At 41.8% G+C, this 12,218-nt stretch overlaps 1 protein-coding gene across 1 annotated transcript; it reads right to left on the bottom strand.

The window, feature by feature from the left end:
- Nucleotides 1–9,978: 9,978 nt before the first annotated feature.
- Nucleotides 9,979–10,883, bottom strand: LOC140835348 (uncharacterized). Its single transcript, XM_073200836.1, has 2 exons — nt 10,479–10,883; nt 9,979–10,068 (listed from the first exon to the last, which is right to left on the bottom strand). Exons 1-2 carry the CDS (start codon nt 10,881–10,883, stop codon nt 9,979–9,981), a joined length of 495 nt encoding a protein of 164 aa, XP_073056937.1.
- Nucleotides 10,884–12,218: the final 1,335 nt, after the last annotated feature.

Raw genomic sequence — 12,218 nt, 5'->3', positions numbered from 1 at the left:
ACATCAGCATAACTCTTCTATCTCGACTGCGCTGTCTTCATTCTCTCTCGAATAACAGCAACAACATCAGCAATCTGTTGGACCAACTCTGGACCCAACATCTTCCTCTCACCAACCTCGTCCCAATACAAGGGCGATCTACACTTCCTGCCATGAAGTGCTTCATACGGTGCCATGCCAATCGTCGCTTGGTAACTATTATTGTACGTGAACTAAACAAGAGGCAATTTGGAATCCCAGCTACCAGGATAATCGATAGTACAAGCTCTGATCTTATCCTCTAGAATCTGAATAACTCTCTCTGATTGACCGTCGCTCTGGGGATGATATGTTGTACTGAACGCTAACCGAGAACCCATAGCTCTATGCAAACTCTTCCAAAACTCTGAAGTAAATCTAGGGTCACGATCAAACACAATCGACACAGGAACACCATGAAGTCTAACAATCTCTGCTATGTACTCTTCGCCATACTGGTTCATTGAATACGTCGTCTTGACTGGGAGAAAATGCGCTGACTTGGTCAACCGATCAACAATAACCCAATTAGAGTTAAAACCTTTCTGCGTCCTGGGAAGACCTGTCACGAAATCCATCGTAATATGCTCCCATTTCCATTGAGGAATCGGTAATGACAAAAATGTCCCAGCAGGTCTCTGGTGCTCAATCTTCACCTGCTGACAAGTTAGGCACTGAGAAATAAACATGGCAATATCTTTCTTCATACCTGGCCACCAATAGAGTCTACGAAGATCTTGATACATCTTGGTACCACCTGGATGTATCGAATATGGCGCGGTATGTGTCTCTGTCAAGACGTCTCACCGAATATCATCACCAGTAGGAATGCAAATACGGCCTCTGAAAGTCACCAAACCATCTCCATTCAACCCAAACTCTGAATTACCTCTCTCCTCTACTCTAGCTCTCAGCTCTATCAACTGAACATCAATGGCCTGCTCTCTACGGATCCTGTCCGTCAATGTAGCCCGAATGACCAACGCTGAAAAGCGAGCAATGGTCCCCGGAACCACCAAAGCTATCTCCTCTTACTGCAAGTCTAACAACAACAGCTGCTGAATCATCGAACTCAAAGAAGAACTCGACTTACGGCTCAAAGCATCTGCTACAACATTCGCTTTCCCTGGGCGGTAACTGATCGTCACATCATAGTCTTTGACAAGCTCTAACCACCGTCTCTGTCGCATATTGAGCTCCTTCTGAGAAAACAAATACTTCAAACTCTTTTGGTCCGTGAAAATTTCACACTTTTCGCCATACAAATAATGTCTCCAGATTTTCAGGGCGAAAACCACAGCCGCCAGCTCTTAATCATGCGTAGGATAATTCTTCTCGTAGTCCTTCAACTGGCAAAAAGCATAGGCTATGGCCTTTCCATGTTGCATTAGCACTGCACCGAGACCTTTCTTCGACGCGTCGGTGTAAACAACAAAGTCCTCTGAACCACAGGGCAATGCAAGTACCGGAGCTGTAGTCAATTTATCTTTCAACTCCTGAAATCCACTTTGACATTCATTGGACCACTAAAACTTTACAGTCTTCCTCGTCAGATTGGTTAACGGCAGGGCAATCTTGGAAAAATCTGAAATGAAACGACGATAATAACCCGCCAAACCAAGAAAACTGCGTACCTCTGATACAGTGGTAGGGATAGGCCATTTCTGTATCGCCTCAATCTTCGACGGATCAACAGCTATGCCATCCTTCGAAACAACATGGCCTAGAAAAGAAATCTGCTCCAACTAGAACTCACATTTCTTCAACTTAGCATACAATCTCTTCTCTCTCAACAACTGAAGAACAACTCGGAGATGTTCTGAATGAAGCTCTTTGGTCTTGGAATAGATCAAGATGTCGTCGATGAAAACAATGACGAAGCTATCCAAATACGGCTTGAACACACGGTTCATTAGATCCATAAAGACTGAAGGAGCATTGGTCAGATCAAAAGACATCACAAGAAATTCATAATGACCGTACCTGGTCCAAAAAGCCGTCTTAGGGATATCAGACTCCATAACCTTCAACTGATAATAGCCAGATCGCAGATCGATCTTCGAAAACACAGTAGCCCCCTGCAGCTGATCAAACAAATCATCTATCCGTGGCAACGGATATTTATTCTTGATAGTCACTTTGTTGATCTCTCTGTAATCAATGCAAAGCCGCAAAGACCCATCTTTCTTCTTGACGAAAAGAACCGGAGCTCCCCAAGGCGAAGAACTCGGTCGAATGAAACCTTTATCCAAAAGATCCTTTGCGTCTTCAACTCTTTCATCTCTGAAGGGGCCATCCTATACGGAGCCTTAGAAATAGGAACCGTACCTGGAACTAGATCATTCACAAACTCTACAACTCTGTCCGGTGGCAAACCCGGCACATCATCCTCAAATACATCAGAGAACTCTCTCACAACATCAATATCATCAATATTCAATTTAACCATTCTATCCTCATCAACAGTCGAAGCCAGAAACCCATCACAACCTCTAAACAGCAACTTCTTAGCCTCAAGACACGAAATAAAAGGAAGGACCAGCGAAGTACCTGCACTGGCGAGCATACCTTCCCTATTGCCATCATCTGCAAATTTCACCGTCTTAGCAACGCAATCAATCACTGCACGATAGGTTGATAGCCAATTCATGCCAAGTATAATATCAAATGCGACCATCGGGATAACAATCAAATCAGCATAGACCACTCGCTCATCGATTTGAACAGAGCACGCATACACAATAGATGTTGGGCACAACACATCCCCCGAAGGCAAAACAACATTAAACTGGAGGGGAAGAACAGAAGGAACTATACCCAAAGATTTCAAAAATAGTTCAGACATAAAAGAATGAGTAGCACATGTATCAATCAATGTCGTAGCTACTCTGCCTGAAATTAAAATAGTGCTATAGATCACAGAAGAATCATGGTTTATACCTTCCTTTGTCATGGTAAAGATGCGACCCTGCACCTTCTCTTTACTCACTCCTATTGGACTATCTTTGGCAATATGGCCTGCAGTGCCACATCGATAGCAAGTATGAGTACCAAATCTGCACTCTCCCCGATGATGTCTACTGCACTTGGGACACAAAGGCTTCTCGGGATCAAACGGAACTGCCGGTGGTTTAGGACTCGGCTCTATCTTGCCTTTCCCCTTGAAACAATCCTTTCCTCTTTGACTTGAACTCTGACCTCTCTGAGCAATGGCCTGCTGTCTCGCCTGTCTCTCTCTTGCAATGTCTTTCTCGTCTTGCTCAGCCAACAAAGCCTTAGCCACGATCTCTTTAAATATCACAGCTTTCGACATGTTGATATCCCTCCGGATCTCTGCTCGAAGGCCTCTAATGAAATGAGCACCTTTATCCTTGTCGTTGGAAGCAATATACGGGGAAAACAGACAGTCCTCCTCGAACTTCAAGATGTACTCATCAACATTCATACATCCCTGTCGAAGTTCCAAGAACTCAGTCACCTTCCTAGCTCAAAGTGCGTCTGGGAAATACTAGTCATAGAACAAATCAGTGAACTCTTGCCACTTCAAAGCTGGAACGTCCACACTAACCTTGGTAGCATTCCACCAAATACGTGCAACTTTGACTAACATGAACACTGCACAACTGATTATGTCATTATCTTCATAGTTAAGATGATCAAAAATAGCCTCAAGTGCCTTGATCCATTCTACGGCCACCAACGGATCGGTGCTTCCTGCAAATTCAGGCGGATCCATCCTCTTGAAAGCAGTAAAGATCCCATCGGTTCCCACTGCATGAGCCACTTGGCCTCTACCATGTCCTCTACCATGGCTTGTACCTTGCATACGCAGCAACTGTTGGATCTGCTCACTATGGACCTTGGCTTGCTCTTTCAACAACTTGCCGAACTCATCGACAATTCTAGAGGAAGAACTATCCTCACCGTCTACGGCTTTCCTCTTAGGAGGCATACTCTACAATGTGCTCACACAAAACAAATCAATAGATAACAAAGAATAGATGTAGAAGAAGACATACCCGGACTGTTGAAAGTAGACGAAGTCATATGCATTGGTCCGAAGAACGGTCCTCTGATACCACTAAATGTGACACCTCTGACCTCATTTAATAAAATAACAGCGGAATTTAAAATTTTCTTTGAAGGCAAGGAAGGATTCAAAATCAACTACCATGAAACATTTACAATAAAATGTAAATAAATGATCATTCAAATGAGGTAACAAAATACAAAATATCATTTCTACGATCATGTCCAAAATGTTTGCAAAATGGCCTTCTTCCTTCCAACTATATGCATATGACTCCGGCCCCAATCAACGTCCCGGCCCGTCGCTCTTATCTGCATCACATGAATAAACTGAAATGAGTATAAAACTCAGCAAGTGGAACTCTTACATAGCAATGTACATAGCATACTCTGAACACATAGCTTTGAAATCAATAAATACCATCAACTCTTTAATTAAGAATAACATAGCAACATAACAATAAGATGGTATTTCTCTTTTCTCTGTTGGATTGATATCTATATAGTATCTCTGTCTCTGTACCTATATCCCATCGATATAAATCGATAACTCTGAGGGATATAAGCCTATGGTCATTGATCAAATAATTGCATGCAATCTCTAACTATGTATCTATCAATCAAAAAATCATTTAAATTCTCTCTTTGGCATTTCATCAAACAATTTGAAGACTTTAATCTCTTGTATTCCATTTTACAATAATTGAGACATAAAAATGCCTCCAATATATATAACAAGTGTATCAATACATAATCATGAATCAAATGAAGGGAATGGCACATTAAAACCATTGAAATACAATACATATATTATCATGTGAGCAAAAGGAATGAAATTCCACTTACAACCAATAGAACCCTTGAATCTAAATTCTTGGTACACCACCTACAACAATAATCCATAATTTACACCATCAACAACTCAATAATCTAACAATAATACCATAAAAGCCATAAAACCAACACAATCCACAAACTCATAACATCTCTCATACCAAAACCAAGAATAACTAAACCAAAATGCTTACCTTAGCTCCTTGAACCAATGATAACTTAGTTCTCTCAACAATAATCCACCAAGAGGCTTGAATCAACGAAAGGAATGGAAAGGAAATGAGGAAAACCTAGCTCCAAGGAGAGAAATTCGAGAATGGGGGAAAAGAAATGAGAAAAATGAGACCAACTCTTGCATTTAAACACTTAAAATCCGAAAACACGCTTTCACTATTCATCTACCGCGGGTGCGCTCCAACATGCACCGCGGGTGCACTATGCCCTCAGCATCACAACCAAAAATCTGAAAATGTCGACCTCAGGTGCGCTCTGAAACTTACCACGGTTGCGGTGCCTCCACCGCGGGTGCGGTAACAATCACACCGCGGGCGTTGTGTCCTCTCGACAAACCAATCAAAATTCATAAATAATGACCGCGGGTGCGGTCCTCTTACTGAGCGCGGGTGCGGTCACCCCTGAAGCCAACAACCAACTCTACGCAACAAAGATCGAATCGCAACGCTGATACAAAACAACTACACCACAACTAACAACGACAATACCACGAAACAATTATAACCAACAATACTAAAACCCAAATATAAATCTTAACATCACACTAACTAAATCTTAACCAATTAATCAATAATCATAAGAAAACTTAAACCGTACCGTACACCAGGCTTGGCTATTACACATATCATATTCGTTCTTCAATCCGGTTACGAATATCATTTCACAATAATCATAAGAACACACAATAGTAATCAAAATCTGATTTCTCCAACATTTCAACCTCAAAACCTGCTGAAAGACAATAATACTTGCATCCTTTCGAAGCTAATGATACAAGGAGCACAAATATGAACTCGGATCGAAAATCGGGTCGTTGGATGTTTCACAATCAAATTCTTAAGCTATGAAGATTCTTGAGCTTTCATGGAGTCTCTCTCGGTGCTTTCCTGCTGAATGAAAGGTTGAAGACACTTCATATATATATCTTGCAAGTTGAGGGAAAATGGCTTATTCTTTGTTCCACACGTCGCACCGTGGGTGCGCTCGCTCTGCACCGCAAGTACGCTGAGTGTACTGGATCACGTCCAACAATTCAAAAGGCACGACCGCAGGTGCAGTGCATTTTATACCGCAGGTGTGTTGCCCCCTCTGTCCCAACACCGCAGGTGCGGTCACTTTTATGGTGCGGGTGCACTGACTCTACTGTACCACCAAAACTCGAATTGCGACGTCGCCTCTCCATGTCTGTTCTTCCTTTCCCTTATTCATAATATGAGATAATTCAAAAGCATCAAACTAAAAATCAGGCATTACATTTCTCCCCCTCTTAGATATGAGTTCGTCCTCGAACTCGCAAGCAATATAATCAAAAGCTGAATAAATACTTACGTCATGGAAATAACTCTGTATATCTCTGTCTCATCACTGATTCTGTCTCCCAAGTCCCTTCTTCGATGCCATGATGACTCCACTGAACTTTCACTAGCGGAATAGTCTTCGTTCTAAGTTGTTTTTCTTTCTGATCTAGAATCTGAGTTGGCTGTTCAATATAACTTAAAGTGTCGTCAAGCTCGGCTTCCTCAGGCTGAATGACATGAGAAGCATTAGGCATATATCTACGCAGCATCGATACATGGAAGACATCATGTATCCTAGATAAAGAAGGCGGAATGGCGAGTCGATAGACACGATCGCCAATCTTCTCAAGAATCTCGTATGGACCGATGTATCTAGGTGACAACTCTCCACGTTTCCAAATCTGATAACGCCTTTGAATGGAGAAATCTTGAAGAATACTCTGTCTCCCTGTTCAAACACTAACGGTCTACGTCTAATGTTCGCATACTTCGCCTGTCTATCTTGTGCCGTAATCATTCTTTTCTGAATCAGTTTTACTTTCTCAGTCATTTCATGAATCATATCAGGCCCAAGTTCTAGTACTTCAGATACATCATCCCAATATAGAGGAGATCTTCACTTCTTTCCGTATAAAGCTTCAAACGGTGCCATCTCGATGCTCGTCTGATAGCTGTTGTTGTACGAGAATTCACAAAGAGGTAGTGAATCTTGCCAACTAGTGCCAAAATCTAGCACTACAGCTCTCAGCATATCCTCTAATGTCTGGATAGTCCGCTCTGACTGTCCGTCTGTCTGGGGATGGTAAGCAGTGCTCAGCTGCAATGTCGTACCTAGAGCTTGCTACAGACTGTGCCAAAAGTATGAAGTGAATCGTGAATCACGATCTGATATGATAGACTTCGGCACACCAAGTAATCGAACTATCTCTCTGACATATATCTCTGCCATCTGATCATGTCAGTACGTCATTCTGTACAGAATAATCCATGAAGATTTGGTCAATCTGTCTATCACAACCCAAATCGCATCACAGCCTCGGGATGATTGTGGTAACTTCGTAACAAAATCCATGGAAATGTGATCCCATTTCCATTCAGGAATCGATAAGCTCTGAAGTAAACCTCCGGGTTTCTTTCTCTCAGCTTTCACCTGTTGACAATTCAAACACTTAGATACAAACTCTGCAATGTCTGATTTCATCTTTTTCCACCAAAACTGTGTCTTGAGATCGTTGTACATCTTTCTGCCACCAGGATGAATACTGAACCGACTACAGTGCGCTTCTGACAATATCTGTTGTTTCAAATCTGAAACATCTGTCACTACAAGATGGTTATTCACATACAAAACATGATCATGTACCTGATACTCAGAATGATGTCCTGATCTGACAAATTCAATCGACTTCTGGACATTCGAATCATTTTTCTATGCTTCTTTAATGGGAACAATCAAATCTGGTTCCACTTGAATCGTAGCAAGTCGCAATGGTCTACTATCTGTATCAAATGCTAGTCCAGACAAACAGCGATCTTCAATCAAATTCGAAACACCTATCGCCGATAAGGATGAAGAACATACCTTTCGACTCAAGGCATCCGCTGCTGCATTTGACTTTCCTGGATAATACTTGATCTCGCAATCAAAGTTTTTCAGCAGATCAAGCCATCTTCGTTGTCTCATATTCAACTCTGATTGAGAAAACAGATACTTCAAGCTCTTATGATCAGAATAAATTTCAAACTTTTCGCCGTAGAGATATTGTCGCCATATCTTCAGTGCAAATACAATAGCCGCCAATTCAAGATCATGAATTGGGTAACGAGTCTCATGTGGCTTCAATTGTCTCGAGGCATAAGCAATGACATGCCCCCGCTGCATCAAAACACATCCTAGCCCTCTGTGAGATGCATCACAATATACAACAAAATCACCAGTATCTGAAGGGATAGTCAATACAGGAGCACTGGTCAGTCTTTTCTTCAACTCCAAGAAGCTAGACTCACAGGCTTCAGACCACACAAATTGCGCATTCTTCTGTGTTAATTGGATAATCGGCTTCGCAATACTGGAGAAATCTTTAATAAATCGTCGATAGTACCCTGCTAAACCCATGAAACTGCGCATCTCTGTCACTGATGTCGGTCTAGGCCAACTGATCACAGCTTCAACTTTACTCGGATCAACAGAAATACCGTCTCCAGATATGATATGCCCCAAAAAGACAACATGTCTCAGCCAAAACTCACACTTTGACAGTTTAGCATATAATTTCTCATTTCTCAAGGTTTACAATACAATTCTTAAATGTTCGGCATGCTCGATCAGACTCTTGGAATATACCAGAATATCTTCAATAAAAACAATAACAAACTCATCTAAATATTTCTGAAAACACGGTTCATTAGTCCCATAAACACTGCTGGATCATTCGTTAAACCGAAAGGCATGACAATAAATTCATAATGTCCATACTTGGTTCGAAACGCTGTCTTCAGTTTATCAACATCTCGGACTCTCAGCTAGTGATATCCAGATCTCAGATCAATCTTGGAATAGCCAGAGGATCGCTGCAACTGATAAAATAAATCGTCGATACGAGGCAATGGATATTTGTTCTTTACCGTTGCCTAGTTCAGTTGCCGGTAATCAATACACAATCTCATCGAACCGTCTTTCTTCCGAACAAACAGTACCGGAGCACCCCAAGGAGACACACTCGGTCTGATGTAACCTTTGGTTAATAAATCTTCGAGCTGTTCTTTCAATTCTTTCAATTCAATAGGTGTCATTCTATAAGGAGCTCGCGATATAGGAACAGTACCTGGTAGGAGATCAATACTAAAATCTACCTCTGGGGCTGGAGGTAATCCTGGAATCTCATCTGGGAATACATCAGCAAATTCACATACCACTGGCAGATCTGTCAATGCTGGGCTTGATTTCAGTAGATCTACTGAATAAACAAGGAATACCTCTGCTCTTTTCTGTAACAATCTCGTCATCGTCAAAATAGATACTAAGGGAATCCGAGATCTGGAACCCTTACCGTAGAATTTCCACTCGTCAGCCATCTCTGGTCTGAATCTGACAATCTTCTGGAAACAATATACAGTGGCTCTGTACTTGGTTAACATATCAATCCAAACAATACAGTCAAAATCAGCTAATCCAAGCACAATGCAATCTAAGTCAATCTCATGACCCTCAAACTGTAATATACAATGTCTAACCGAAGTCACGGATATAAGACCACTACCCAATGGAGAAGAAATAAATACTACAGCAGATAATGATTCGACAGGGAAAGCATGCATCAATGCAAAGGTTTCAGAAATGAATGTATGAGATGCACCCGTATCTATCAATACATAAGCAGGATAACCGCAAAGAAAACAGTTACCTGCTATCACATTGTCTGGTGCATCTTGGGCCTGCTCTTACGTCAATGCAAATACTCAAGCCTGCTACCTGGGAGGTTGGCTCACCGTCTGGCTACCTCTGGCTCGGAGCTGGGTCTGTGTAGGGGTTGTTTGAAAGGAATGAACAGATGATGCTTGCCTCTCAGGCTGAGTCACTGAACCAGATGCTCCTACACTCTGAGTTTGTTGTACCCCTTTCTGTGGACATACCCTGGCGAAATGTCCCTGCTGTCTGCAGATGTTACAGGAACCCATCACACCCTGACACTGCTCGGTGGCATGTCTGCCTCCACAAGAACTGCAATACACACCTGTATACTCAGTACTCTGACCCGGACCTCTCTGTCGTGATCCACTGGAGCTCGACGAACTGCTCCCTAATCTCTTGAACTGTTTGCCCTTCACTTTCAGCTGGTCTTTCTTGCCACTGCTACTACCACCACTCTCGAATCTGTGAGATGGTTGAATTGAGGGTTGTGGCGGTCTCGAAGTCGGAGCGACATAAGAAGTGCTTCGTTGCCTAAGCAATCCAGCTTCTGCCCCCTTGGCACGGTTCAAGACATCTGAAAAGTTGTTCGGTCTACCGGTATTCACCAAGGTAAAGATTTTCGGATTCAAGCCATTGATAAACTGATCTGCAACGGCCTCGTCATTCTCTGCAACATGAGGAGCAAATCGGAGTAATATCGAAAACTTTGCCACATATTCTTCAATATTCAGCTGTCCATGTCTCAGATTGGAAATTTCAGCACCTTTGTCTTTCCGGTAGGACACGAGAAAGAATCGCTGATAGAAATCTGCTTTAAAAACATTCCATGTGATCTCTGTACCACGATGCTCCAATGCTCTCTTCGTGGTAAGCCACCTGTTCTTTGCAACTTCTTGCAGTTGATGCCCAATAAGTTTAACTCGTCGCTCATCGGTATAGTCAAGAGATTCAAATAACATCTCGATGTCATCGAGCCAACTTTCACACTCAACTGAACTTTCTGTGCCCTTCAGTTTCGGTGGTCGAAACGAGTGAAACCTTTTCAGCAAAGTCTCCATCGGTGTAGCGGTCACATCCATCGGATCATTGTAAGTACTGCCCTGCTCTGGTGCTCGACCTGCTACTGGTTTCGGTACTTGCCGAGGAAGCATACTTGATTATCAAACGGATTAGTACACAATCTATACAATATGTCTCAGTCCTCCTCTGATTATATACCTCTGATACAGAATCGGTTATGAATTAGTCTTTGCAAATACATGTTGTAATCAACTCAGATAACAAGACAACATGTAATAGTGAAAGCAATAAATCATGCTAGCACAAGAAAAGCAAAGAAGAGGATTCAATCTACCCCCGATCATCCTATTCTATCTCAGTCTAAAGGATATATCGCTCTGATACCACCTGTTGTGGGGACCCGGGCTCTAACTCGACTATCTTTGGGATTAATTGGATCTTCGCTAGAAAATGTGGGTCAAAATTTTGCTTTTAATATCAAAAAATTGTATATAAATCATACACAAATGATACCTCTATTTTATTTTCAATAAAGTAGGTACATGTCTTGTTTCATTACATACTTAAACAAACTAGTATTTTAAACACATTACATATCAAAGGTAAAACTACTAGTCCATCTTCTACGCCCGTAGTCACCACGCTATCCAGTCTCTCATCTTGGTCTCGACCCTGATCTTGTCCCACCTATTTTTATGCACACATACAGACACAACAACAGCCGGAAACTCCGGTGAGAACAAATCCCAGTATAAAACATGTATACATGCATATCATGCAAGAAAATACAAAATCATAATACATGAATCAGTAATTAAGACACATTATTGAATACAGATAAAACTCTTCGACTCTTATTCTTTGAATTGACTAATATCTAAGTCTAGGGATCCCGGTGTGAATAAGACGTAACAAGTCTCCCACCAACTCTCCCGATCGGGGTGGCGGTAAGTCTTATTCCTAGACTTCGGCCCTGTCTGTATCGAATATCTACAATCGGAGTCGATCTTCTCCTATGCCTCGATACCACCGAACTTCTAGAACTTGGCATATCTGCTAATGACTCTCCTATCTCAATGCTTGTATATAAATCAATATAAAGCATAAACATAGCAAGGTATAGAAATCTAGTATGTGGTTTGTGGGAAACCTAAACCGGATCTGATTCGAGTTATACTTCCCCAATCAAACATTGAATTATAGCTTTCGTTGTTCAGTCTTTGTCTCTGTGGAGGTCTCTATGACGAAGCTTGTCAAGAAAAATCTGAAATGACATATTCAAGATACATTCTATCAATCTCTAGTTCAAATCAATACACATACGGATCAATATTCGATCTCGGTACATTTCAATGGCACAACGGCGTAATCTC

The sequence above is a fragment of the Primulina eburnea genome, chromosome 6 (genome assembly GCF_022965805.1).
Source record: "Primulina eburnea isolate SZY01 chromosome 6, ASM2296580v1, whole genome shotgun sequence".
NCBI classification, from domain to species: Eukaryota; Viridiplantae; Streptophyta; class Magnoliopsida; order Lamiales; family Gesneriaceae; genus Primulina; species Primulina eburnea.
The sequence above is the reverse complement of the archived record's forward strand: the minus strand, read 5'-3'. Positions and strand labels throughout refer to the sequence as shown.

Bases quoted from the DNA above. Each gene is read 5' to 3' on its own strand.
- LOC140835348 (XM_073200836.1), bottom strand. From the start codon at position 10,883: ATGGAGACTTTGCTGAAAAGGTTTCACTCGTTTCGACCACCGAAACTG. The intron at 10,069-10,478 runs GTTGCAGATCAG...TAACATCTGCAG, and splicing joins TTGCAGAGAATGACGAGGCC to ACAGCAGGGACATTTCGCCA.